At 48.2% G+C, this 27,610-nt stretch overlaps 9 protein-coding genes across 9 annotated transcripts; 3 read left to right on the top strand and 6 right to left on the bottom strand.

The window, feature by feature from the left end:
* Positions 1-161: 161 nt before the first annotated feature.
* Positions 162-3,004, bottom strand: UA08_07828 (hypothetical protein; the record flags this gene model as incomplete). The annotated part of the gene is made up of 2 exons (XM_020262722.1): positions 162-2,648; positions 2,711-3,004. 2 exons carry the CDS (start codon positions 3,002-3,004, stop codon positions 162-164), a joined length of 2,781 nt encoding a protein of 926 aa, XP_020117068.1.
* A 208-nt stretch (positions 3,005-3,212) lies between these two features.
* Positions 3,213-4,456, top strand: UA08_07829 (hypothetical protein; the record flags this gene model as incomplete). Its single annotated transcript, XM_020262723.1, has 4 exons — positions 3,213-3,255; positions 3,303-3,543; positions 3,602-3,738; positions 3,798-4,456. 4 exons carry the CDS (start codon positions 3,213-3,215, stop codon positions 4,454-4,456), a joined length of 1,080 nt encoding a protein of 359 aa, XP_020116983.1.
* Positions 4,457-4,607: 151 nt separating this feature from the next.
* Positions 4,608-7,088, bottom strand: UA08_07830 (hypothetical protein; the record flags this gene model as incomplete). The annotated part of the gene is made up of 8 exons (XM_020262724.1): positions 4,608-5,631; positions 5,685-5,797; positions 5,848-6,121; positions 6,172-6,311; positions 6,362-6,596; positions 6,653-6,726; positions 6,779-7,000; positions 7,056-7,088. The coding sequence occupies 8 exons, from the start codon at positions 7,086-7,088 to the stop codon at positions 4,608-4,610; spliced, it is 2,115 nt and encodes a 704-aa protein (XP_020116984.1).
* Positions 7,089-7,320: 232 nt separating this feature from the next.
* Positions 7,321-9,921, top strand: UA08_07831 (hypothetical protein; the record flags this gene model as incomplete). The annotated part of the gene is made up of 1 exon (XM_020262725.1): positions 7,321-9,921. One exon carries the CDS (start codon positions 7,321-7,323, stop codon positions 9,919-9,921), a length of 2,601 nt encoding a protein of 866 aa, XP_020116985.1.
* A 236-nt stretch (positions 9,922-10,157) lies between these two features.
* Positions 10,158-11,109, bottom strand: UA08_07832 (hypothetical protein; the record flags this gene model as incomplete). Its single annotated transcript, XM_020262726.1, has 3 exons — positions 10,158-10,550; positions 10,627-10,904; positions 11,010-11,109. 3 exons carry the CDS (start codon positions 11,107-11,109, stop codon positions 10,158-10,160), a joined length of 771 nt encoding a protein of 256 aa, XP_020116986.1.
* A 450-nt stretch (positions 11,110-11,559) lies between these two features.
* Positions 11,560-16,678, bottom strand: UA08_07833 (hypothetical protein; the record flags this gene model as incomplete). Its single annotated transcript, XM_020262727.1, has 3 exons — positions 11,560-12,017; positions 12,073-14,493; positions 14,548-16,678. The coding sequence occupies 3 exons, from the start codon at positions 16,676-16,678 to the stop codon at positions 11,560-11,562; spliced, it is 5,010 nt and encodes a 1,669-aa protein (XP_020116987.1).
* A 1,827-nt stretch (positions 16,679-18,505) lies between these two features.
* Positions 18,506-23,088, bottom strand: UA08_07834 (Protein cft1; the record flags this gene model as incomplete). Its single annotated transcript, XM_020262728.1, has 9 exons — positions 18,506-18,990; positions 19,051-19,198; positions 19,262-19,715; positions 19,765-19,840; positions 19,895-20,093; positions 20,150-20,503; positions 20,559-20,729; positions 20,783-21,099; positions 21,129-23,088. 9 exons carry the CDS (start codon positions 23,086-23,088, stop codon positions 18,506-18,508), a joined length of 4,164 nt encoding a protein of 1,387 aa, XP_020116988.1.
* Positions 23,089-23,655: 567 nt separating this feature from the next.
* UA08_07835 (putative lysosomal cobalamin transporter) lies at positions 23,656-25,601 on the top strand (the record flags this gene model as incomplete). Its single annotated transcript, XM_020262729.1, has 3 exons — positions 23,656-24,301; positions 24,354-25,364; positions 25,438-25,601. The coding sequence occupies 3 exons, from the start codon at positions 23,656-23,658 to the stop codon at positions 25,599-25,601; spliced, it is 1,821 nt and encodes a 606-aa protein (XP_020116989.1).
* A 161-nt stretch (positions 25,602-25,762) lies between these two features.
* On the bottom strand, positions 25,763-27,446 carry UA08_07836 (hypothetical protein; the record flags this gene model as incomplete). Its single annotated transcript, XM_020262730.1, has 5 exons — positions 25,763-26,573; positions 26,636-26,726; positions 26,945-27,009; positions 27,075-27,133; positions 27,228-27,446. 5 exons carry the CDS (start codon positions 27,444-27,446, stop codon positions 25,763-25,765), a joined length of 1,245 nt encoding a protein of 414 aa, XP_020116990.1.
* Positions 27,447-27,610: the final 164 nt, after the last annotated feature.

Here is a 27,610-nt window from a genome sequence, read left to right on the forward strand (position 1 = left end):
AATACGTTGCATGACTTTGTTTTCTGTGTAAATAGTTTACGCCATATCAATTCTATTGTATATATTTATATGCCCTTTTAACCTGGACCTGTAGGAAAGACCGATAAGTTATATTCAGATGTGCAATCAATGCTTTTATAGACAGATTATAGAGAAAGTAATCATTTCTTCCCCTGCCTCCACTTCTTCTCCCTCTCATACGCCTTGGCCTCGCGGCCCTCCTCGCCCTGAATCTCCGCAATAAGCCTCCTATACTTCTTCTCATACGCGGCATCGCGCTCTTTCTTGTCACGCAGCTGCTCGCGCGCAATGAAGTTGGCGTCCTTGCGCAACTCGCGCATTGCGCCCTTGCGCTCGCGCTTGTGTTCGGCACGCAGTTTGTTGAGTTCGGCGCGCTCGCGGTTCGGGTCGTAGTGTCGGTCGGGGTTGAAGTCTTCTTCGAATTTGGGTACGGATTGTTTGATGGCAAGGGGCCGGTGGTTGTGTAGGAGGAGCGGGCGGCGGGTGTGGTGGGCTTGGGTGAGGAGCGTGGTGAGTTTGGTGTGCGTGGAGAGGATCTGGGAGTAGAGGGGTAACGTCTTGGTTTTGGATGCTGTGCTGGCTTTCTTCAAGTGTTGGAGAATGGTGTGTGCCGGCGTGAAGATCTCTTTGAATGCGGATTTGTCGCTCCACAGATCGCATGCGACGTCGAGAAGGGACACGTACGTGCTGGCCAGGCTGGCCTTGAGGTCTTCTGCCGGTGTATCGCTGGTGTTATTGTCGTCGATGATGTCCCAGAACTGGAGCTTCGTGGTCACACTGTCCTTGGTCAAGGACGATAGTCGCAACGACTCTTTCGAGTCACGCAAGAATACAGACCCCAGGTTAGCATTGACCTTGGTCGGCGAAAGAATGCACAGTGCGTTCAGACAGTAGTTCATAAACTCGGGCATATACCGCTTCGCGAGAGTTTGATACTCAAGAGACAGCGTAGCGAGATATGCGCCTGTCGCCAGGTCGGACAAATTCTTAACGACACTCTGGCCCAGATAGCGCGCAATGCACAAGTTTGCAGGCGTGACGACTGCGTGGAAATGGTCTGAGGTCGGGAATAGTGTCACCACCCCGGTCAATATCACCAAGTCTCCCGGTAGGAGGCTCAATGGCCGCTCCAGTGCCATGGTGCGCAGATGCTCCCTGAATGCGTGAGCAACCGGTTCGCTGTTGCTCTTTGCCATGGAGTGGATGTGTCGGAGGGTGTTTTCGATGATGTTGAAAGATGCCCTTTCGCGCTGATTCGCCATGTGTGCGACATGTTCAACGAGGACTTGGGAAAAATTGCCGAGTTTCGTCTTGTTCTCGCTATGCAATCGCGGATGGTACAGAGCTCGAATCCTCTGCACAATCACTGGTAGGTCCTTCACTGACGTGTCCTTCAGAATAGCGAGCAGTTCGTCGTGGCTCTGAGGACAGGGGTATGTATATGCTAACCCATTGCCGTCATTGCCAGTACTACTTTTAGCATGAGCTGCTGACTTTACGTCCACCAAACCCTTCAGTGATTTTGTGAATTCGTCATCCATCAGCTCTTCGTCCTCGCTGTCTGCTTCTTCCGAGCCCTCTTCGGACTCCTCCTCGTCTTCGCTTTCGTCGAATGAAAGGTCCGCATTCGAGTCCATCTCAACGAGGTCTTCGTCGATTATAAAGTCGTCTTCATCCTCCACATCAAGTTCAGGACGCTCGTCAGCTTCGACCGTGGTTGGCGCCAGGCCAAACGCTTTAGCATCATCGGGCATCGAATCATCATCGTCGTCTTCCTCTTCTCCCTTGTTGTCCTTTTCGGCCTCTGACTCGCTCTCCTCGTCACCGCGCATGCGTCGAAGTCTTTCTGCCTCCAGCTTTTGCAACCTCTCGGCATCTTCCTGCGCTTTTTCTTCTTCAGTCTTTGTGCGGTCTGTAGGCGCCGATCTCTTGTCGTACGCCATCTGCTTCAGACGCTTGTCGTATTCGAGATCTGCCTCAGATCTATCCTTGCCATTCAAAAGAGCCGCGCGGTCTGGGTTCATCAAGGCGGCATCTTCCTTGGGGGCTTCAGGCTTCGGCGCCGGCGCCGGCTTAACCCCACGCATAAGATCAAAAAGATCCGGCAGGCCCTTATCGAGCTCTGCTCGAAGGTCATCATCGTCCTCCTTTGCTTTTTGTCGCTCGTACTTGTACAGCTTTGACTTGGCAATGACCTCTTTCATAACCTCGGCTTTACTCTTCTTTCGCAGCGGCTCATTCTCGTCTTCGCCGTCTTCATCCTCAGAAGCCATTCCCTCCATGTCGTCGGGCTCTTCAAGAGCCAAAGCCCGTTTCCGTTTCCGGCTCGATTCTTCGTCTTCCGAGGATTCTCCATCGTCGATCTCATTCTCTGCAAAGTCATCGCCGCCAAGAGCATCCCCAAACGACAATGACTGTCCGCCGTGCGTCAGTTGTAGTTCCTCCTCATCGTCTTCCTCGAGATTGAACAGATTGTCCTTGCGCATTTTCCTTTGGCTTTCCCTGGCAAATCGTTCTGCAGCCCGCTCTTCCGGTGTCATCGAAGGGTCATTTTCACCGAACCGTCTATCCAGGATACCGCCAGTTTTGTTTCGCATGTGCAATTCTTTCAACAAGGTTTCCCGTCTCTAGTATCATTGAATTAGAATTTGTTGTTGCGACAGCGAGACAGAAACAAAGAAAGACTTACTCGTTCTTCTCCCAATGATCTCGTCACCCCAGGCCTAGCATAGTTCCCCGCCTTGGACGAGCCATCTCTAGTCGTAACATCGAATTTTGCATTCCGTGAGGGCGCCTTTATTTCAAAGGGATTGAATTGGTCGCGAATCTTTTGCAATGCCGCATTGCGCTGAATTCGAGACTGCCGTGCCTTTGCACCGCCGTCTTTCTCATCCTGGCGCCGTTTCTTTTTGGACTGCTGTTCGCGGATAATGCCACTTTCCCGCAGAGACGCCTTCAGCTGCTTGAGTTGCGAGGGCGGCATGTTGTGCTGCGGGTTGCTGTCTGTTTCTTTTGAGACAATTCTCTGCGATGAAATCGGACTAAATAAAAATTTAGTGCTCACCGCCTTGAGGTGGGCGACAAAAATTCTGCCCAAGCTTGCTGGCTCCACTTGCCACTTTTATCTCCGTCAATGTCCTTCTCTCCTTTGCGCGTCTGTACCTAGGTATATAGTCCTAGCATATTGCAGAATGGCGCTGCGTTCTGACAGTTCGCTGCTATGGCTTGTCCTCGGTAATTCTGTTTCCTCGCGAATGATTGTTCTCTGCTAACTCAGGCAGGCGTCTCGTTAGGCTTCGTCGCCGCTCGCCGCATCGTTCACGACCTATATCAAGTCCGCGAATTGACGCAGATCACACGGCCTGAAAATGACGAGCGCATGATTAGCCAGGGCACTGAAGACGGTACCTATGTCTACTCGCTGCGATATTATGAACTGTTTCCTAATCTAACCCTCGCAGCCCTCAAACTCGAAACTCTCCACAAATTGACCGAAAGCCCGAGCTATGAACTCCGCGGAGCGTATGCCACCTTTTACCGACATGCGCCTGGATCAAACGAGTACTAACAGGTATATCAGATCGCTCCGTATTATTTCAGAGAGAGCCACGAAAGAGTCTTCTCGAGACCAGCTCCTAAAGGACCTGACAAGTGACAGCAAACGCCGACGAAATAGAGCTCTGACTGCCATCCACTTCTTAGTGTCAAGTCGCGCATGTTAGTGATCAACCCCAGTTTTTCCCTTTTTGTTCTTCTTTTTAATAGGGTTTCCACAGTATCTCGCTCGAGCCTATCTCCGCGGTTGAAAGACCTGCCCACATACACCGCCATCGTGGACTGTCTCTGCAACTTCCTCGAAGAACACACAGTCGAATACGGCACTACAGAATCACCCATTTTGCCCAAAACTAGACCACCCGGCGAGAAAAAGCTCTTAGCCACGCTAAATATTTTACTCGCCGAAAACCTCCCTGCCGCTCTAGAAGCCGGAGTTGTCAGTCGCTGGCTCTCAAAATACCCTTTCCCATGCCTGACCAACAACATCGACATCGACGACAACAATAACACCAACAACAAATACCGTCGGAGAGACGTTGTCTGGCTCATGAAGACATACTGGCTAGACGACACAATAATGAGCTCGATCGTTACCACTCTCGTGAGCAATACAGATGGAATCCGGCAATTGCGCAAGCACGGTCTTATGGGCAGCGTGATGCAGGAAGAGAATGATTTCGATGAGGCCGATAATGATGTGTGGATGATCAATGGCGAGAGTACGGCTGGCTCAAGGTGGGTGCCGGAACGCCTTCCGCTGCCAGACGAGAGCTTCGAGGAGCAGGCTCTGCGGCGACGGAGGAGGGAGGCTATGGTTTTTAGTGAGAATGGAGGGCCGATTGGGAGTGAGAATATTATACAGCCGCTTTCTATCTAGGAAATCGGCTGTTTGTTGTTTGGTTGTAACTGTATTATGATACCCAATGCATTATGTTTTACGAAGCGCGTGAATAAATGAAACACATACATATATATATATATATATAATATCATGTTAAAACAAATTCCAATGTTTCTGATGCATTCGTTTATAACCCCTTCCAGGCCGACTTGCTAACATGGTCTATCTTCTTCCGACTATGCTTCATCATGCCCAAAGTCTTCAGCTCAGACATAGCTCGATAAAATAGCATCAAAGCAGATCGCTCATCGCAAGTTCTCCTGCTCTCATCACCATCCTCGTCACCCTCACTACCGCATACGATGGTGGAAAACGCCTTCCATAAATCATACACGTTCACTAATGAGCCTGATTCGAGGTACAGTTGGTACAGTATAGCTGTTTCAGGCTGCTTTGCAGACATGTGTCCTCCTCTTTCCCCATGCTCTGATGCAGATGATGACGACGCCAAGTAGTCGAAGGGAGTAGACAAGGCGCGTTCAATTGAGAATCTAGCGCGAGGCGCAAATGTGTCTCGTAGTGGGTTTCGGAGGTCGAAGACAAACACTTCGTGCAATAATAGGTCCTGAGGATTGATGAGTTTCAAGGTCAGATTTGTCTCGAGCTCTTGAACGAATTTCTCAAGTAGCTCGGAGTAGGCGGTGTCGAGGCTGGAGATTTGTTTCTTGGTCTTGGTGAGGTTCACTTTGTCCTTGACTATTGTTGTTTTGATGCTGGAGTTCTGGTCGTCGTATTTGCTTCGCAGGGGTTCGCTTGCGTTGTGCGTAAGCAACAGATTTTGGAGCTCTTGCTCATATTGCTTGACATCTACCAATGCTGTTGCTGCATTGCTCTCTTGGAAAACTCGCAGCATAACCGTAAGACTGTCCGAGTCTGCCCTCTGTATCCGGCTCAATAGGTCTTTGATGGTTGATGAATCATGTAGATCTCCAGAAATTCCTCGAATATATAGGTCCGTGTTACTGCTGGCTTTGGTTAGCTGCAACACGGTCTGGAGTGACCGGACTGTATTGACGGTTTGGAATAGTTCACTCATTTGAACCAATCCTTGCTCTATGGACTCGTGCACTTGCTTCCAGAGAATGTCATCATCATCCAGAAGACTACGGACAAAGTCAGCGTTGCCTTGTTCCAGTGATTCCTCGCAGAAACTAACGACACGTCAGCATACTCTCTCAATCACACCAAAGTCTGTGGACCAAACCTTCTGTAAGATTTCAAGTTGCGTATGGCCTCGCATAGTTGTTTCTGTTGCGAGCTGGGGGATGGCAATAAGACGCTGAGAGGATTTGCGAAGAAGTGTGACATGTATGCGTACTTTCTTCTGATTAGCGGCTTGATCAGAGACAAAGACAGACACCACAAACCTTTACTTCTCGAATAAAACCTTCAGGACTCTGGAAGTGATCTCTGGCCTTCTCAATCAGAGATGCACTCACATGCGGCCCGAGCCATAGTCTGGTATCAGGATTTGTCTGCAGTGTCTCGTATATGTAATCAATAGCACCTTCAGCTTCATGAATTTCAAAGTGTCTGCCAAGGAGCAAAGCTGCAGTGGACCGGGGAAGTCGGCCTTCAAAGAGTTCGACAGACGTCGAGATCCCAAAGAGTAGAACAAATGGTATTCGATCAACCCAAGAACTAGAAAACATTAATATCATAACAGCATCACAAGACAGTGTTAGCAATACCTGAGTAAAGAGAGGAGATCGTTGAGAACACCAAAATCAAATGCCTCACTGTCTCGGAATGCCAATACCAAAGGCTTTGCGCCCTGGCCTTTCACGTAGTCGTGCAGAACATTAAGATCGTAAGGGAGCATTCGAGGACCCTGAGCTACTGTCAGTCGTATTCCTCCGATGATACACCATAACGCCTTACCGATTTGTCTGTGAAAAGCTTCTGGTAGGCATCATTTCCAGAAGTACTTGTAACCGCAACTCGAATGATTGTCTTCAGCACCGCTTTCAAATTTGGCGCGTCACCTGATTCTAGAAGAATCACTTGACCGCAATTTTGCGTGGTAAGACGCCGATGTAGTATATCTAACAGCCTAGGAAGCGCCGATACGTTTGAGCCGATGGTGACGAGCGACGTGGGAATGCATCCATTGAACCTGCAGAAGATTGCGTTGAGCACTAGAAGTCATATCGTCACAGCAAGTTGACTTACAATTCAGGTGATGCTGATTTCACAAACGTCGTTATGTCTTCCAAAATCCCAGAATCCAGATTCTCAATAACCTCCTGTACAGTCTTTAGAGACAGCAAAACCGCCAGTAAATATGAAAGAACTGACCTTGCATCTCTGTTCCTGAGTTGACCACAAGTTTTGAAAGGCCGACTTTCTTTGCGCAACTAAATCTGCAGATTCCTTCCCACCGAGCAATGGAGCGAATACTTGCGAGTCATTTTTCTGTGAAGACGTGGTGGCCTTGGAGCTTGTCGCAACTTTGCGTCTTTTCGATGATCGTTCTCCGTTGTCGAGTAATGTTTTGTCAGGGCGATAAACATATATATCCTGTTGAGTTTCCTGGTTAGCGGCAAGCAGAGACTGCGTGGTCAGCCATGCACACCTGATCCTCGCCGCTTGGCTTTTCAAAGTCCATTTCGATCTCCAATTTGAGATATAAAGCAGGGTGAATCTGTCGAGTCGCGCTTGAAGGCGGACGCGGAGATGCCCAGAAAGCTCCGCGGAGTCGGTGGCACTAAACCGAAACAGGCACTCACTTTTTTCAGCAACTGCCACCCAACGTCTCCCAGTCCAACGCTCTTTCGCCTTTCGCATTCGTGTCGTCCGTACTTATTTTCCCACGCAGATGGCATGAGCTTCTATCCTCCATGCTCCGTCAGGTAATCCAGGGAGCTGGGCGATTGCATTACCAGGCCGGCTCCACCAGAAACTTCATCGCAAGGACATCATTCTTACTACGCTCGTTCTCCGCCACCGCATCGCAACCCATCAGATATGGCGGGCCAAACGACAAAATTCGCATATTTGAGCGAGCCTCTAAGTCAAGCAAGAAGCAGGTCGAGATAGACCCGAATGCAGAAGATGCCGAGGAACGACAAGACCTCGAAAATGAGCTGGCCAAGCTGGACAAGGAGCTGGACGACCTCAAGAAGGACCCGTTCGCTGTAGATAGCCCATTCATACAGAGCTTGCCGGAGAAGGACCGAATCATCGCCATTGAAGCTATACGCAAGTATGAGGCAGAGCACGGCCATGAGGATGAGGATGAGGGCGCGTCAGGACTTAGCCAAATATTCGACCAAGAGCTGGATGATATGATCAAGGAAGAATTCGAGGGACTGGCAAAAGAAGAGGAAGAGACATTTGACATGACCAAGCCTATGTCAGAGACTGGTTTGGGTAGGGAGGAAGTTGAACTATCGCCGATGCACCCTTACGAAATCCGATTTCGCACGCACCTTCAACGAGTTGAGGTCGATCCAAACAGGACAAACGTACAGGAACTCTGGCGATGGTATCAGCGCTGTAAGGATGCCATTCCGTCTTTTCTACCTTCGTTACAACCGCAGACATTGCAATTGTTGTGGAAATCGCAGGTTCAGAGTCAGACGCCCGCCACCACTCGCATGACCCATGTACAAACACTTGTCGAAGATTTCAACTCTATGGAAAGAGGTCTTCTCCCTACCGAAGTTCTCGAGTTTATCAACGTTATACATGACGCAGGCGATACTGAGAGAGCGCTGCAGCTATGGGAAGAATCACAGACCATCATAACTCGCGGAGAGGGCGATTTACACGCTTATTGGAGCTTGGGCGTGCGACTTTTTGCAGCAAACGGCGACCCACAGAGAGCTCAAGATATTGCATTTGCTTTCCTTACTGGTGATGGAAGTCGATATGCCCGCGTTCTTATCCCAATAGCTACGGCATGGGCAAAGCATGCTGATAACAAGGCGGATGCAAAAGCGTGGGCGATTTACCTCCAACTCAAAACACTATTGGGTTCTGAGATGAAAATGGAAGATTATGACACTGTCAGCACCTCATTTCTGAACGATGGCAAGATCAATCTTGCGCTAGCTGTGTTCAAGGATATGATGATCACGGGGAAAGACCCTACAAATGATTCTACGGCCATCTACCAAAGGGCTATTGGCCTTGCAGGCCATCTACAAACTTCAAGCATTAAGGAAGAAGACGTTAACAGAATATCTCTTTCTGCCTTGACTTTCTTACCTCGACGCTTCCAGAACAAGTTCTTTTACGCTAGCTGGATGAAGAAACTCATTGGCATGGGCGAGGTTGATTCTGCTGCGGCTGTGGTAGAACTCATGTTTGAGAGAGGAGTGAAGCCAGATGCAATTCATCTTAACGGAATAATTGGAGGCTGGCTTCGAAATGGGAGCCCTTCGTCCAGAGATAAAGCGGAAAGACTCGGTTGGTCTATGATTCAACACCGAATTGATACCGTCTGGAATCGTATACAGCATCCTGAACAGTCTTCAAAACCAGTTGTCCCCGAACAACCAGCTGATCGTCGAATACCGGCATTCTTGAAGCGGACACTTCCCCCTGCAAATATTGAAACGTTCTCTATCCTTCTGCTACATTATTCACGACGTGGTGACGACGACATGGTCAAATATTTAAACAAATGTCTCAGCGATGCTCAAATTCGACCCAATTCATATTATATGAACCATCTACTATATGCCGATCTACGCAAGCATTACATCCACAGTCTCTGGGAAAAATTCCAGTTTTTGAGTCGACAGGTAGCTCCTGATCTAGAAACATTTGCATGTCTCTGGGATTGTGGGAAACTCCAATACGATCGATCTCGAACACCATACGATATAAACTTCCCTCAAGTGCGCCGTCTTTTCTCTATAATGATGCGGTGGTATTCAGGGCTCGATGTACGGAGAAGGAAAACCGCACAAGAAGAATTCTCCAAAGAACTATATGATCAGATCACGCTCTGTTTCTGTCTTTCACAGGATCTCTGCGGCTCTCTTGTCGCACTTTATGCCATGCAAAAGCTATTCAACTTCTACCCTGACGACAACACAGCACGCATGCTAGTTCTGCAAATAGCCCGAATAGCCAACAATAATAGCAGCAATCAACCCACCGGAATTGGGAGGAGGTCGCGAGCTCGACGACGCCTATCTGCTGCACCGCAACATAAAGAGAACATCGAGCAGATACAAAACGTGCTAGCCGTGCTACAGGACCGCAAGGCATCGATGTTGCGAGCCCAGGGGCTCAGCGTTGATCAACTTGAAGAACACGAGCGACGACAGTACCAGCTCGAGATTCTTGGGGATCTTCTCGTCTCGGTGATTGAGCGCACTGTCGTTGTTGGTTCAGAAGAGGGAGTCAAAGCGCCGGTCGCTTCTGCTGTGCATGAAATGGGTGTCGATGGTCTTGATATACAGTTTCATCATGAGACGCTTCAATAGATCCTCTCTTCTGTCTATATATGTTTTATGTATACTATACATTTACGTAGTAATATAAAGTCTCTCTTTCTACTACACTTTATATTATGCATACGGTAAATCACTCTGCAGATGAATTTTAATAGAAAGATGAAAGTACCTTATTGAAACAACCGCTGAACACCATAATGCCATAGTATAACCGAAGACTCCAAAGGAAGTCATTGTACATATTCAAAACGAAAAAAAAAAGACATCTATTTCTTCCCCTTCTTCTTCTTCTTCACACTGCTCGTCCCAGTCGCTACTTTCGGCACCTCCGCCTCAACCAGAACCCCATCATCATCACTAACAGCCGCCGTGCCTGGACGCGCAGTATCAGAGACATTCTGCGCTGAAGACTCAGTTTTCGCTGTTGCCGTAGTATTCGCCGTTGTCGTGGTAGTGGAGGGAGAGGTAGATTTCTCTTCAGCGTCCAGTTCCTTCATAAATCCCTGTTTGATACTCTCCTTCTTCCGGGCCCACCACTCCACTTCCTCGCTTACGCTCGCTTGATATTCCTGAATACGCTGGCGGAAAAGATTGTTCTGATCCATTTCGCGGGCGGATTGGAAGATAGTCTGGCCCCAGTTGGGGGCATATGCGTTTGCCTAAGTCAAGGTCAGATACACGCACAGATTCTGCAGAAAAGAATAAGGAAAAAAAAAAGAAGTAAGAACAACCAACCTCACGAACAACATCACGCACTTCCTCCTCCATCTCCTTCTCCGCGCGCTGAAACCTCTGCCACAAATCATCCCCAACACTACCACGCTGCAAAAGCAGGGCCAAAGCCTGCTTCTGATCCCGTATCGCCATGACGCGTCTAATATCCTCTGCCGCACGGCGTAGCAGTGCAGCCTTGAGCACGGTCTCGGGTACTTTCTTCTCCTGGTGTAGTAGCGAGAAGTATATATCCCGTTGAAGATGGGCGGGGAACCATGGTTCGAGAGATAATGCTCTGGCTGTTATTCGTTTCCAAGCGGATTGTTAGATGGCATTTCTTTAAAAAAGCAAAAAAAACAACAACAGTAGTGCAGGATTGGTGCAGATGTTATGTGTCAACTAACCTGATTTCCGCCTGCGATACAACGACGAGAATGTCGCTAGAGATCCGATCAAAATGCCTAGATAGGCGAACGGTATGGCGAGGCTGATCCAGTCAACCATTGTGAATTCCCTTCTCGCGCGCGGAGTGGTTAGAATATAGGTGGCGACAAGGAAAGCGAAACAGTTGAGTATGTAGTGTCGGAGAGCAACAGCTGTTGAATGTTAAAGTTCAAAGTGGTGAGCGGAATATGCTCATTCCCTATTGGTGCATGGCGGGAAAGGCCAGGGTGTTTGTTTAGTTTAGGCGCGGATCTGACTGCGCCGCATGTGGCTGATATATTCATTAACTAGTGCTAGTTAACTACCCTGACCACTGACTTAGATATAGTAGTTTTATTATTTAAATGAATCCTCCGCTATGTGACAAGCATCCTTAATCTAAACATGAACACAACAACATGCAGGCCGCCCTAATATAGTGCCAAATGTACAGTTGATGAATGATACTTCCCAAAGATTAGAACCAAATGACAAATGGAATGCAAATAAGTGATAAAATAATAGAATGAATTATGTGATGGGGAACATAGCGCTTGTTCCCTGCGTAGCCAACTGCTCCTTGGTGTGTTGGCTCATAGACAGGAAGTACTGGTTATTCTGCATATCCTGCAATATTTCGTTAAATTCGTCCTTGAGCAGAGAAGCCACTTTGGTCCTATCCCATTCTCCGCGCTTCTTCCAAAGACAATCCATCAAGTGAGTGTTGATCTGCTCAAGCTGTTCCACTGAGCAGCCACTGGTCAGCTGTGTCAACTGGAAGTGAAGTTGGTCGATAAATCCGTGATCAATGTTGAGGCGCGGCGATCGCTCCTCGTTATTTAGCAGAGATCTAATATCGGATGCCTGCCCAGACTGTCTTATTCCAGTATCTGCTGCTGTAGACCGGTGTTGTAGACTATTTGGGAGAGCAGTCATGCGTGGTTGTGATTGACTGCCATTCATATGGCTAGTTTGAGAATACGGGTATTCTGGAGGCAATAAAATTAGTTATACGATATTTCAATTTGGGTCAATGCTGCTCACCTTGCTGCGTATCAGGAAGATGGGAGTCCTCCTGAGAAATCCGATCAGGATACGACGTCAAATCTGGCACATCTCGTGGCCCGCTTCCAGTTATAGGGCTCTGTGTATGAAATTGTGGTTCCGTGGACTGATGTGAAGTCTTCTTCTCAGACGTTGTTTGTGTCGTTGAAGCATCATTGGCATAGTCACCTGGCTGGGATCCAGGAGCCATTGGTGTCATCGGCGCCTTTTGTGAAAAACTAGAAAGGCCAGATTCCCGCCTGATTTGCTGGGAAGGCGCCGTGTTAGAAAGAGGGTGTTTGGGCTGAGCTGACGGCCCAAAAGAACTATTGGCAGTAATCCGACCACTGTAATCTAGCTCATCGGAATTCGTCATGAGCGTGTCCCCGTCCTCTGCGCGAGAATGTTCATTGCTCTTTGAAGTACCGTGGTAAAGATCCAAGCCACTGCCCCCATGAATTCCATTGCTCACAGAAATCACGTTTGAAAGATTAGAAGGCGTCACGGGTCTCGTTCCATTGACAGCAGACTGACCGAGAACAACTGGCCCTGAGGACATGCTTGACTCGGTGTTCCCATGTGGTACGTTGGTGTTGGGCGGAGGACCCATTTCACGCACAGGATTTGTCTTTTTGGCATGTTCAATCGCCTCTTGCTCCCGTTCCACCTCTCGGTTATAAACAGCCTCACATTCTGCAACCAATGCAGGATCACTTTGTTCAATAGCGCCAACGTCAACTTCCACGTTGGACAAAAGTTCATTAGCGCGTAGAAGGCGCTCCTGGTCGCCCAAAGCACGAGCATCCTTGGCAATCCTCTTGATATCAGCCAAAAAGTCTTTGGGTCTTTTGTAGTACCCATTGGACAACCGTTTTTCAATAGTCACGATCTCCAAGTTGTAAAAGAACCTGCCGGTTGCCGTTTCTTGCAAACCTGGAACCCCATGTTTGTCTATAGCTTTCTCAAATGGCCGAAAAGCCATTTGTTGTTCTATTGGCAAGTCGCTGGTAAGGATTGCTGGGTCCTCCTCTTCGAACAAATAGCGGATTTGAGAATCATCAATTACCCCAGTTCTGAACCGTTTATATTTCTTGATCTGGTCCATGATGGGCTGAATCCGGATTTTTAGTAGATTCAGGGTCTGTCGGTCCTTTCTCTTTTGTGCTTTCAATTGCTCCTTGGTCAACGGAGTTTTAGGCTTGGGCGGCGGAGGAGGTGCCACCTCAAGAGTCTCCAACTTCCTCCTTTTCCGATTTTCTGGATCGGGAAAATCGAGCGGCGAGGTCTTCACATAGTCGGTTATCCTACCGAAATACTCAGATCTAGCCGGCTTGTTTGGCGGCGTTAAAGTGTAGAGGTTTTTCTTTGAATATCCAAACAGAGACTTGAGCATTGCAGGATCGAGTGGTTCTCCATCGTCTTCTTCAAGCACACCCAGAAGCAGCACAGGGTCCGTTGGGGGTATGGAACGGAGAAGGCCGAGGAATGTCGATATTACTGCCTGGCCAACAGTTTCATACCATGTCTGTACATTAGGGATGTAGATGACGCTTGGCTTATGACGCTTGACTTCAGCGAAAAGCTGAACGACAGTGGCTTCTGGGGATCTAGTGGAATCACTAAGTAGTGTTGGAAGGTCGAAAGACTGTACGTGGAGGCCCTCGAAGTGGTGAAGAACAGCCCCAGCAAGATATTGCTGGCCCATACCCTGGGGGCCACGGATGAGAAGCCGAGGTCTGAAAATGCGAGAACTCTCGAATTCTTGGTGCATCTGTTCTCTTTTAAAGCTTCCGGCCCCATGCGGTTCCTCAAATTCCGCTTCTTCCAATGCAGTTAAGCGCTTGGATTGCGGGAGAATATTGGCAAGAACATTTTTTATCTCTGTAAAACGATCGCGTAGCAAAGGCTCTACTGTTTTTGGTAAAGGAGTGGCGCCTGAGGATGTTGATCGCTCCGACGACGGAACGATTTTCTTGATGGATATCATGAAGTCTTTTGGTGTTACCTCGATTGTCTTTGGATCAATGAGCAATTTCTGGCTTGATTTGTAAATCTGTGGATACCGCCTTTGCACTGCATTCAAAGCAGATTCAGTGCACAGTGCACGAAGGTCGGCACCGCCATAGCCCTTTGTCAATTCCGCTAACTCATCCTTTATCGGATTGGGCAGAGGAGGATTCCAGCCTTTGGTGTGGATATCTAAAATAGCACGTCGGCCATCTTTGTTGGGCAGGGGAAAGTAGAATTCACGGTCGAAACGGCCAGGCCGGCGGAGAGCTGGATCTATCGAATCGGGTCTATTCGTTGCTCCAATGACAATAACTTGGCCTCTTCCATCCATACCATCCATTAAAGCTAAGAGAGTCGAGACAATTGATGCATGGATCTGCTCTTGTTTGCTCGATCTGACGGGAGCAAGTCCTAACAGTCAAGTCAGTATGCAGTAAAACCCAAACTAAAGAATGGAAAGCATACCATCAATCTCATCGAAGAATATAATACTTGGTTGGGTCTTGCGGGCCTCTTCAAAGAGCAATCGCAATTGTCTCTCGGCTTCACCAACCCATTTGCTGAGGGCATCAGCACCTTTCCTCATATAAAATGTGACCTTCCGTCCTTCTGAGCTGACACTTGACGCGAGAGCACGCGCCATCAGGGTTTTTCCAGTTCCAGGAGGTCCGTGGAACAATACTCCACGCGGCGGCACGATATGAAAACGCTGGAAAATCTCAGGGTACAATAGCGGTAAAGCCACCATCTCTTTCAATTGATCAATATGGGCTTGTAAACCGCCCACACTGTCAAAATTGACATTAGGATCAATCCCCAGAGGATCAGCGTCGGCCAGTGTTTGCTTGTCTTTGACTTTACCAAAGTTCGCCGGCGTTCCCGAGAGTCCTGGAGCAGCAGCGTCTGCACTATGAGCTTGAGCGGGCATCAGCCCTACGCCTCCAGGAGCCGCAAGCCCTCCTGATGCTCCCGGGCCACCTCTCACTTGCATTATTTCGTCGTCGCTGCTATCGCTATCAACATTGGCAATTGCTCCTTGTGCACCTGGAGGACCCAGAACAGCTGCAGGTCCTCCACCGCCGAATGGGCCGGACGTCGAGAAAAGTGTACGCTGCCAGGTTCCCGTTCCACCACCTCGTCCGCGACGAGAAGGAGACTCGTTCATTGCAAGCTCACCCTCCTCTTCTTCCATGGGAAGGATCAGATCCGGGCGAATGAGTCGATAATCAACATCCTTTCTGCTGCGGCGAGGTTTGTCCTCGTAGGTTATGGAGTTGACATTATTCCTTCGGCGGCGCCGTGATGGTTGCAAGTCTTCCAGTTCCTCTGCTAGCTCCTCGGCTTCATCGACATATACTTCAGAATCTGCTCGGCCACGAGATTGCGACTTTCGATTGCGGAGTCCAGGCCGTCTGCCATTGCTGCTATTATCATCTCGTGTGGGGTGCTCTGCTTTGCGCGGAGAAGCATTTGATCGACCTGATTCTGATATTTCATCATCATCGTCGGATTCCTCTTCATTTGGCTCAAAGTCAGAATTTTCGTCTTGCTTTCGTTGTGAAGAGCGTGGCGGCCTTTTCCTGCTAGAACGGGTTTCGCTACCATCGTCCGCTTGGGCATCTGCTGTGGGCTTTTGGTTGGGTCTGTTCCTCCTGCGCGTGACCGGGCCTTCGTCCTCATCATCGTCCTCATCTTCATCTTCTTGTTCTTGGTTGTCTGCTTCTTCCTCTTTGGGTGCTTCATTATCGGACTCCGGAATCACACCACCATCAGGCATCTCAACATCAGCGCTCTCAACAATGCCTTGCACGAATGAAGGGAAACTCTCGTCGATTTCACCTTGTGGATCACTTTCCAGGACTTCCGACTCAGATGCCTTTACTTCAGTGCTTTCATCGACAGACTTCACGTTACTCGAATCGTTCTCATCCGCTTCTTGAATTGCCCTTGTAGTAGCTACAGTTTTGGAAGCACGTCGTGTTCGGATTTCGGGGACAGAGATTCCCTGCTCGACGGTTTGCGCATGTCTTCCTGAATTCGTCAGAGCATAAATATCCTCCGAGGGGTCGCGATTATGACGGGTACTGCGTCTGGTACGTGTATTTGCGTCGGACGTGGGTGGTCTATTCAAAGCTTTTCCTATTTTGAGTGTAATCACATTGCCTCTTCGAGTTCGAGGCGGGCGTTTTATGATCACCTCTTCTTCTTCTTCATCGTCGTCGTCGTCATCATCATTCTCCTCTTCGTCTTCGTTTTCTTCCACGTTATCTTCGTCGGAATCCTCCTTGTATACTGGACGCTCCCGAACGGCTTTTCTACGCGCAAGACCTCGTGCATTGCGCTCCACATTAGGATCCTCTTCTTCTGCCGATTCTTCATAGGACAGCTCGTCAAAATCGCTTAGCATGTCATCGTCTGAATCGATATCGTCATCGTCAGAACCGCGGCGTCGCTTTTTCTTGGCAGTCTTCACTTTCTTCCTGGCCTTGCCTGAGGACCTCGACGGTCGCACGGGATGATCGCTGTAGTCAAAGTCATCGGAGTCTGATTTGTTGGCGATCTCCTCCAAAGTGCGCTTTGATGAAAAGGGGGCCATCGTGGGGGTTGATGATGATCCTGTCGAATTTCTCGATTAGGTCGCGTTATGAGATGAAAACGAGCACATGATAGCAAAATGAACTGATTGAAACCTGAGAAAAGGGAAAAAAAAAAAAAGAAAGAAACCCCAACCAAGACTACAAGTACGGGCTGGAAGTAAAATGATGCGTCGCAACCACCACTCACCTCTAATCAAACATGGCAGCGCAAGAGGGAACCACAACAGAGCAGCGCACAAAGGCGAGCAGATCAATAGCCCTAATAGTCCAACCCCGGCATTAGCAAAATGAAGAGAACAATGAGCACATGGATCATGTCCAACAGAAGGTGACAAGAATCTGTCGAGGTATCGAGGGGGCCTTGTCTCCGACGCAAATTCCGGGCGACAAGCAGGCGGGTAACGCGCAGTAACCACAAGGTCGACACAAGACTGCAAAAACGGGCAGCTATGAGATCCACATACCCAATGATCAAGAGCTCAGACAAAAGGCAATTGATGCACAGTACTCTGACAAGGAGAAGAGGGACAGGAAGGAGGCACTCCGTTGTCCGTCACAGCTGGCACTGGAAGGACACGGACCGCATCGCGCGCTCCAGCCACATTTTCCCGTTGCTGAGTTGCAACAGCCGCACCAGGCACAGCCGCAGTTAAGCCCGATGCGGTAATCGTGCACCAGCCACTAACTAGTAGGAAGGAAGGAACGACGTGATGACAGACTCTCATGTCACAACCTCAAGAGCAGCGGTCGAGAGCATGAAAAGACGGCTTCTGGCGTTCATAGTGAATACCGTCTGAATGGAACCCAGACAAAAAGCATGGCATCCTCCTTCTCTGGAAGAAAAAAAAATCGAACACATGGCGAGGCGCGCGAAGGAATTAACAAACAAAGTACTCCAAAAAGAACCCCGCAGGAGAACAAAACAATTAAAGTAGGAGAAGGGGGAAAAAAATCATTACGTAGCTCTCCCTCACTAAGATCTCGATTTCCACCGCGGCTAAATAGCCTTCTTTTTATGGGCTCCAGCCTTCCCCCACCGCGCCTGCCGTGTATCCCCCAACTTGCGCGGAAGTCACGTGGAGCGCTTGCCGGCTTTGCTTGTCCACGACTGTCTCCTTCTACATTACATCCAACGATATAACAACGTCAAGATCAAGCATATAATCATGTTTCGCGAGCATCAATTGGCTTGGGGCCTTGCTCGCCGGGGTTTTGGCACATCAACGCGCACCTCGTCAACGTCGTTACTTACATCCCGGGCTTTTTCATCGTCAATATCCCGTCCTCAACAGCAGCAACAGCAATCGACCTCCTTCAAAGATGGAGTCAGTCACTATTCCTTCTCCCCGACACATTCCCCTTCAGTTGGTTTTAACACCAAACCATGTATGCAGATGACAGCTTTCCGCCCCTTCGGATCCCCCTTTCTCAAGGTCTTTCTGGGCGCCATATTCACTTACCAAGTTATATATTATACATGGAAGAAACTTGAGACCAATGAGAAGATGTTTTTGAAGAATGGTAATCGCTCACTGTCATCTTCCTGACTAGATTGCTTTGATATCTGGCTAACATCAATACCTAGAGGAGATTAAGGCTCTTGAGAAAGAGGCTAGGGAATTGGCAGCTGCGAATGCAAAGTGATGTGAAGCAAATTCCCATGTATTTTTCTTTGTTGTACTTCTATTTCTTGTATAATTATTAATGTCTGGACATTTTACATTTCTCTATTCATGGATTCCAGGACGATGATGGCATTTTGAAATGCATAACGTTTTAACCCCCCCAACATCTCAATTTGATCTGGATGATCTCGCTACTAAGAATTACAAGTACCCAAGTCCCGCACCGCTGACCGTCTCCAGATCAGCCCTGATCTCCCACTCGTCCGCACCCACTCTACCAGCAATCTCCAATTTTCTTGATCGACTGAGATCCAACCATCTCATCAAAAGCTTCCCGTCAATCATGCCACGACCTGTGACGCCATCACTCTCAACGGCCCGGTATGCACGCGGGTTAAGACCGCATGGATGTTCAAGCGTATTGCTGAGTTGAGACTGCAAAGCCGAAAGTCGCCGATACGACTCTTCCGATACAGACGTCACCACTGCCATTGAGCCTGATTGAGTTGTTATGAGTGCTTGGTGGAGTGGCACGTAGGCGTCTATGTCCATGGAGGAGTCGGAGTTCATGACTGCCACTTCGGATGAGACTGCAGTACGTGGAAGGAGAGTCAATGTCTCGGCAAAATGGCCCATGTGGAATTTGCAGCGGTTCAGGAGTCGGTCGCCATTGGAAGATTTGGGATCTAGTTTGTCTTGTAAGTAGAATATTCCATTTTGAAAAGAGAGAAAAGTCCTTGTCGTACCTTCTGGATCATACTGTAGCACATGCAAATTGCAGTCGCTGTCTGCAACAAGAATATAGAGCTTCTTGCCATCAGGCAGGAAATCGGCAGTGACGACTTCCAGCTCGTCCAAGTCTTTGCCGAAGAGCGTCATTCTGTAAGGTTCCTCCTATAAGTTGAAGAGCAATTAGTTCAGTTCCTCATCTAGTATCTGGAGAACGCTCTTGCATACCGAGTATCCTGTAAACCATAATCCTTTCAAAGCATCCCCAATAAGGCACATGCCGGTCCCCTTTAATTCCTTAATGACGCTGACATAACACTGCACGTCAATAAACGCGACGGGCAGCAGACTTCCATCATCCTTCAGGCCTCGCACCATGCACTTTTGCCCCTGCGCAATGATCAAGAAGCCCTGGCCGCCAATACCCGATACCGCGGTTAGGGCGCCCTTGACAGATTCCTTCCCGATAAGTTTCAGTTTGAGATTTTTTCCTGGCTGCTCAGGATCAGGGACGACTTCGATCACATCGAACACGTATATATTTCCTCGCGCTGCAATATCCTCGCCCTTTGCGAGTGTGGTCCCTACGACAATGACATCTTTGCGCTCATTTGTCTTCTCGGATATTTCCAGGTTGATATTCTCAACGGCTGTTATTTGTTCCGCTGGGCTGAATGAATAGCTATGGGGTCGTTAGTCTTGGATTTGTATAGATAATCAATGTGACTGACCTGTCAATAATTTTATAGGTCTTTGGATTAAGCAGTTTAATGTGGCCATGCGCGACTTTGGGTAATAGAGAGATGGCTGATAAAACTCAGTTAGTCTATGAGCCCAGAAGAAGAAGAGATGAATGTCCACCTTCACTGCGCCACTCTGGATGAAGCTCATCATCATCGGGCAGCTTAAAGTCTTGTTCTTCAGTTGTACCAACAACATATGTCCCCGAACTGGTAGAATAAGCCAAATGGTCAACCTGTTCATTCAAAGCAATTCTTCGAATTGGCCATGAGAGATCAAGCTGTGTATTGTCTTGCAGCTGACAAGTTCGAATGACACGCTAAACCCTGTCAGTCATAGGACACATTGAGATCATGAAAGTGTAAAAAAAAATACCTCATTATCGATATATATAAGACCGTTTTCACATCCAACACTATTGAATCCGTTCAAGCTAAGAGCGGATTCGCTATGAATGCCGAAAACATGCGGCAGACTCTTTGATGTCCTGACTATCAAGCTCGGAGAGGCCCCGGACATAACAGCAGCGGCAAATCCACCTATATTAGGCAGACGACGAAGTCCTGGCGCCCTTTTTTGAGGTGTGGGCGTTGATGTTGCTTCTGTCGGCACTTTGGGAAGGAAATGATTGGTTTCTCTCAGGTATTTAAAGCCGCCGCCACTCTTCTCCTCATTGCTGCTGTCGCGAAATGGTCTATAAATAATAAAATCGTCTGTGGCCGTCCGTATCTATATGACTAGATTAGAAGGCACGCTGAATTCGAAAAGAATGGCCCAAACATACTATGAGATAGGGCGATACCAAGGGTAGTTCACCCAAGTCTGCAACTAAGATTTCTGCAATAGTTTCACGAGAATTAAGACGTTTCGCTGGTGGTTCGGCTGACAGAATTGATGATACGTAATCGACACCTTCTGTGGCAGTGACAAGTTCCATGGTAGGCAAACGGAACATCTAATAGATTAATTAACAATATATCGTTTGATGAAAAGGATTTCGTCACTCACAAACAACCTGCACTCGTGATTAAGCAGAAAAAGATAGATTATATCTTCGGAGGCATCTAGGAAAACGTGATGTCTATCCGTGTAGAGGCATCCGCAAAGCCAGGATTGTGAGGATATAGTGTCATTACCAGTCAACTCATCCAGATCACCAGCTTCGTCTGAGTGGAGAAGCAGGACAGATGAATCGTCTCTGATTATGAGAAGATATGGGTCTGCGAAGCTAGCACTAACTGCTATTCGCTCATCGCCGTCATCCTCGTCCCAGACAGGATATATCTGAGCGAGTCCAAGATCTACAAGAATGTCAGCAATTTGTCCTACGATTGTGTATAGATACTTTACTTACTATTATCATATACCCTCACCTCGCCCGTCAGCACCTGAGCAATACGGTTGTTCCCAGCAAGGGTACCGATATCGACAGTGCTATCTCCATTTGGGTTGACGTCGGGGGCATTGTACGGCTCCAAATTACCGCTATTAAAAGCATAAACAAGTGATTCTTCTTTCTCAGGCGAGTCCGACTTGGCAAGAATAACATAAGAGTCAGGTAGGGTTGCTTCGTTTGAACTAGCATGTCCAGTTTTCGTGCGGTTCGTAGTAATATTCCATGCGCTGTCAGCAGTTTCGTCTTCAAAAGTAAGAGCATCTTCTAAATGAAGTGTGCGTTGCAATATAGCAACGCCGCCGCCTGTGCGAGATCCGTAAGCTGCTGCAAGCTCTAAATCATTAATATTGCCTCGTACGTCGCCCACATCAGAACCACCTGACGGAGATTTTCCCAAAGTAACCGAACGCAAAGGACCCAAACTCAGTAGCTTATCAATAACTTTGAATGAATAATTTCCCGGGTGAGACCCATTTGACAGACGCATATTGGTTGTTTCCTTCGGTGCTGTTGAATACAGATCATCTTCATAGATGTCATTGTCGTCTTCATCTTCATTCATCTCCTCATCGAATTCAACCGGGCTGCTCTTCTTAGAGGCCATCGCGGGGACATAGCAGTCGAGAAGAACAGATTCGGCATCTTCACTGCCTATGAAAACCTTGCCACGACCAAGAGCAACTGAACAAGAGGCGGCAGCGGTAATAATGTCACCTCCCGAAGTCGCAGGGATGGGATAGACAACGGGGCCCGAAATCGATCTTCCATCTATTTTGAAATGGACCAAAACCAAGTCCCCCGTCGAGAGAGTAAGAAGCAAATCACCACTCTCATTGTTGAGAACCTCAACAACGGAGCCTTCCAGTCGTAAACCCAAGTCCGACTGGTCGATCATGGGAAATGCTGACACCTGTTTTGCAAACTCATTGACCGCCACAGCGTTGGGTTTTCCAGATTGGTCCACGTGAATCAACTCATTGGATCCGATGAGTAGAGCACCTCCGACAGGAGCCGGCAGGGCCACTATGTGTAGTAAGTCGCTTGGTAGTTTTGAGATGGACAAGAGAGGCGTGGAGGCGCGCTGTTCTAGATCTAGCGTGAAGACAGAATACATAACGACATCTTTGCGTTCTTCAAGTAGTGCAGATGAGGTGGCTATTGGTGAGTAGAGAATGCCAAATGTTGGCTCTCTGTATTCATGCAGGAATGTCAGCCCGATTGGATGTATCAGGCTCGGATCCAGAGCAGTCAACGGCAGTACAAAAGAAGCTGCATAGGGAGTCTGGTGGGCCACAGCGCCATCTGGCCCAGTTTTGCTGTCCGAGACATTTTTGCTCTCCTCCTGGTTAATGTGGCGGTCTAGGTCAATGTCTGGATCATAATCACCCATAACCAAGTCATCACCTGCCTGGTGAAATGGAAGAATAGCAAGATTCCGTAACCCGAAATTCAGCAGAGCACACCGGCTACTGGGATCCACAGTGAGATGGCTATCACAATTGCTGAGGTCTGCGACCCACGGACTCAGTGTAATATCATCTTTTTCGTAATAGTGAATCGACACAGTGGATATTCCCTGCGTCTCGGGATTCCACTCAATCAGACTGAGCTTTGCATTTCTGAAGGATAAAAGAAGGGCATCTCCGCCGCTCTTTGACTTGAGGATTTTGATGCGGGCGACGTCAGTCACAGTCCCGTAGAGCTCATACTCGGCGAGCAAGTTCAGGTTCGCAGATTTTGCGTCAAGAGTCTGCTGGGTACCCTCTGTTGCCGGCGTGGGTGTATCATTGACCAGAGCGTAGATCTGGAGGAGAGATGTCTTGATCACCACGAGATTATTCGCAGCCGCCGAGGTGAAGGCAGCGGACACAGCGTGCGTCACTCCCGAGGGAGGCAGTACCTCTGTATAGCATTGCATTCTCAGATTATGGCGAGCGTTTCAAGGGTTCTTGCTCTATAGTCATACAGCAGACATGGCGCATGTATTCGGAGGGACAGAACGGTGATCTCCAAGTTTAGTTGAGATCGATGGTTGATAGAACTTAGACTATATTGCGCAGTATACCCAAAGCTGCTTTGAATTGACCCCTGTTGCGTGGAAACCAACAATGGATGGAATCATTCAATATCGAATAAACAAAATGATCGATCTTTATTGGTTTGAATTTGGAAAGGTTTGGAGCTGCTACGGCGGGCGGCAGGCAAAAAAACGCAAGTATTTGTTACGTATCGTAATGTATGCTGATTTCGGTGCTCTGAATGTCGATTGATTCTCTCGTTTTCCACTCGTACAGGCATATCCGGGTGGATAGCTTCACCATACTCTGACGTTTACCATACATGTAGAAAATTACACAAAAAAGAAGGGTTTTATATATAAAATTAGGTAGAAAAGGTGTAAATTACACAAATACACGTCAATACGCACCGTGACAAAACGGGGATCTGCCGTGCTCCACCCTGCAAAGCTCCTTATTACGTCATCATGGCGAGTTTCAGACGCGACAACAAAAGTCAAACATCTCCGACTTCATTGATCCATTCATCCATTCGATCGTTGAATCACGGCGATGATACCATGGCCGGCTTCCTGCAATCCTCGCTGATATGGATCGTCTATGCGATCGTGGTCGCGGTTCTGCTGGCGGTCGCTTCAATATTCATATACATCTACCAGACGCCTCGGGACCGCTCACCATTTGTGACCTTGGTTTCTATCATCACCATCACTGCTCTGCTCGCCACAGTTCTGCTGCAACCAGTTGACGTCGCCCTTGTGTCTTCGACAACATCTTCCAAGCTCGGCCGTCGCAAAGACTGGGCGTCGCAAGAACAGGTGGACAAGATCGTTTTCTCGCTGAAAGTGGTCTACTATCTACTGTATTCCTTGGATGCGGTGCTTTGCTTGCTGGTTGTGCCATTTACTTACTTTTGGTATGAGGAATATGATGAGGTTGCGGCAGAGGAAGGCGAGCAGACAGTTGGGAAACGCCTCTGGGGCGCTTTCAAGTATACCATTGCCTTTATTCTTCTTGCCGCTATTCTATTCCTCGCTGGGTTTTTCATTCCTATTCGCGGCCTAGAAGGGGATCGAGATCTGGATTTCTTCAAGAAACTGTTGACTGAGGGTCGTAAGTTTACTTTCTCACCTAACTGTACATAGTTATACTGACTATAGTACAGATGGCGAAAGAGCGCTCACCTTCGCTCTGGGCCTGCTTCTCACATTAGGAACATGTCTTTATGTCTTATATACATCAGCAGGATTTGCCTTCTTACCTATCACTCTCATAAAGACTGCGCCCACCATTTCGAACCCATCGCTCAAAGCAAGTACTACATCACAGCTTGAAGGGAACCGCGAACGCCAACGCCAGTTGAATGCGCGATGTGGCGGAGACCCCGACCAGCTTTCGTCCAAAGACCGTAGGGAATTAGACGGCTTAGTGCGAGAAGAACGAACACTCATCAGGAGGCAGCGCTTAATCGAAGAAGCACAAGGTTCTGGGCGCAGTTGGCTGATTCGGGTATGGTACAAAGTCGAGACAGTTTTTCGCCCCTTCAAGCTCCTCGGTGGCATTGTACTTCTTCTCGTCGCGATCTTGATCTGGGTTTCCATGCTCCTCACGGCCATAGACAAGGCCAAGAACTCGGTCTGCAAGCAGAATTGCGGATATATCCTAGCCCACATCAACGTCTTCAACCCAGTCAACTGGATCTTCGTGCAGTCAGCCCGCGTCTTCCCTGTGGACTATGTGCTTTTCGCATTAGTGGTGCTACTCTTTTTCACCAGCTCGGTAGTCGGCATAGCAACCGTCGGTATCAGATTCCTCTGGATCAGGATCTTCCAAATCCGCAAAGGCCATACCTCGCCGCAGGCACTCCTGCTAGCAACTGTGATGCTTACATTGATTACCTTGGCCCTGAATTACGCCATGTCAATGATTGTCGCCCCTCAATATGCGACTTTTGGTCCGCAGACTTTTTGCGACAAATCACTTAGCTCCTCTGCTAATGCGCAGCCCGACTGCTCGAATGATAGGGATCTTGTAAAGCCGTGTACAGAGCTTGCTGATAATCCTTCGGCAAAAGCGGTATGCACACCGAGTGTGGTGAGCACATTTTTTAACCGGGTCACCTTGAATTTCCCGTACTTTGGTGTCATCATCTTCTGGGCACAGTTTGCATTTCTAGGTATGTTCCTCCCTGCATAAAGCTTCGGGTACCTCTTATAATGTATACATATATACTGACGAGTCTGCTCCAGGTCTGTACCTCCTATTTCTAATCACTTCGCTATTCCGCACGCCGAAATTGGACGAGCGCCAGATCGACGAGGATGCCGAGGAGGCTGAAGAGGAAGGGTTGTTGGCTAGCACAGGTCGGCGTTTCAATGCTACCTGGCAAGATATCAGGGATGAATCCGCTTAGTTACATATAACTATTATGGTTCAAATTACAATTTCATCTCTTGTATGTATTTCTATAATGATTATGACGGTACATAATAGCCATTACGCAGCGGGGAACAATAAACGAGGGGATATTTCATTTGGTGGGCTATCTTTTGAGGCATGGCTAGCTATATATATCTAAGGATTGTATTTAATAGCTTTGTGCCGTGACTCGGCTCCATCATCCATGTGCATCTCCCACCAACAGCGGACACAGAACAATTGATCCCCCTCGCAATCTGTACATTTCACGGCAGGCTTATCATAGCAAATGCAGCAACATTCGGGATAAGCGTTTTCTCTTTTGTTCCGTTTTCTTGGTTGATCGCTGGGAACAGACGGTAGAGAGAGAGCGGCTAGTCGGGTAGAGAGTGTGTCATCATCTTTGTTATTTTCGTTGCTATTAATTCCTTCTGAAGTGGTGGTTTCTACCGCTTCTGGTGGTGATTCGCTGGGCGGGTTGGCTGAAAGCTCATTTAGGAGATCTTCTACGTACTTTGCGGCTTCGACTTCGTCTTTTTCATCATCGCTAGATGACTGTTCATTGTCTTCTCTATCTTGCAGGAAGTCTGGTATAGCCTTTTCTCTAGTTGGATTTTTGACCTCGGCTCCAGCCCCCGTAGAAGAAGAAGAGTGTTGGATGAATTCGTTTGCCCCGCTGAGGAGGTCTTTTGTATTGCCGCGTTTCTGTCCTTGTTCTTCCCTTGTATGTGTTGGTAGTTGCACGCCTAAATCCGGACCTTGAGTATCGTCCAGACTCGCAAGGAGATCTTCAATGGCATCTCCATCTAAGAGGGACTCAGGAGCTATTACATCGTCTTCTGCTAGTAGAGAGCCGCTGCCGCGGGCGAAATTGTCCAGTTTTCTGGCAACAGTGAAGTCCGCTGCTGAATCGGTATATTCTGGGAACAGAGAAGCTGCTGAAGGATTCGAGTTTAAAGCCAGATTCCTTTGCTAATCAGTCAGCAAGACTGGTTTCATATCCATGTGCTTTTGACTTGGTAGGCGCACTTCTGACGTTCAAGCTGGACAGTGGACGGTTTCAGCGCATTTAGCCGTTCCAGTAAGCGCTCGTCTTGGTTATTGGGAGCATCACTCATGGCTGTTCAAGGCGTGAAGGGAGTGGAATGTCGTTGAGTCGAAGTACGAAGAAGTTGTTGTTGGTCGCTGGCCCCACACCCGGCCTGCTTGGGTATAAAACTACTAGTAACTACTTCAGCAGCGCCAGCGCGCTCTCAAAAGCTTTCACCACGTTCGCATCTGATTCGATTTGTGATTGTCAGACCGGATTTTGTAAATAACCCGGCGGTGAGAACTTACAATGTTTCTTTTTCTCCTCTAGCTCGTGCTCCGAGTTTTGGACATGTTGCATGCGCGTCTGGAATCTGTAGAAAATATTAAGATGTTATTATGCGTTGTATTAATGCGGTCACTAGAAGTGATAACGAACCTTCTATATGACCGCTCCTCGTCGCGGGAAATGGTGACTTGGGACCAGGCTTCGAATATCTGTAAAGCTCAATCTCAGTCAGCATGTTTCTTCCGTGAGCGAAGAATGATTCATTGAAGACACTCGACAATATGTATCAATGGCTGGGCTTACCTTGAGTAACTCCATCGTCTGTTCCTGCAGCTCCTTGTCGATCTGCTCATGTTCCCTCAGAGCACTCGAGAACATCTCCAGAAGCTGATCCCAGCTGCATTTCTGGAGGTCTTCAGGGAGCAGGGACAAGTCTCCGGCTCCTCTAGCTGATACCGAAGGCGCGTTATTGCGTGTATTCCCCCCGTTTGGAATCTCGCGATGTTTTTGCGCTTCTGCCATGGTGGTGCTGGAACGTGTAGATATGAAGGATGGAAGGAAATAGTTGTGTCGCTGTTGGGAGTGAAGACAAATAATAGCTATGGGGTTGAGATCTGAAAATCAATAACCAAAACAGCGTAAATTAAACGCCGACGATTTACGCTGCTCGTAACTAATCGTGTATC

The sequence above is a fragment of the Talaromyces atroroseus genome (genome assembly GCF_001907595.1).
Source record: "Talaromyces atroroseus strain IBT 11181 chromosome Unknown scaffold_12, whole genome shotgun sequence".
Classification (NCBI taxonomy): Eukaryota; Fungi; Ascomycota; class Eurotiomycetes; order Eurotiales; family Trichocomaceae; genus Talaromyces; species Talaromyces atroroseus.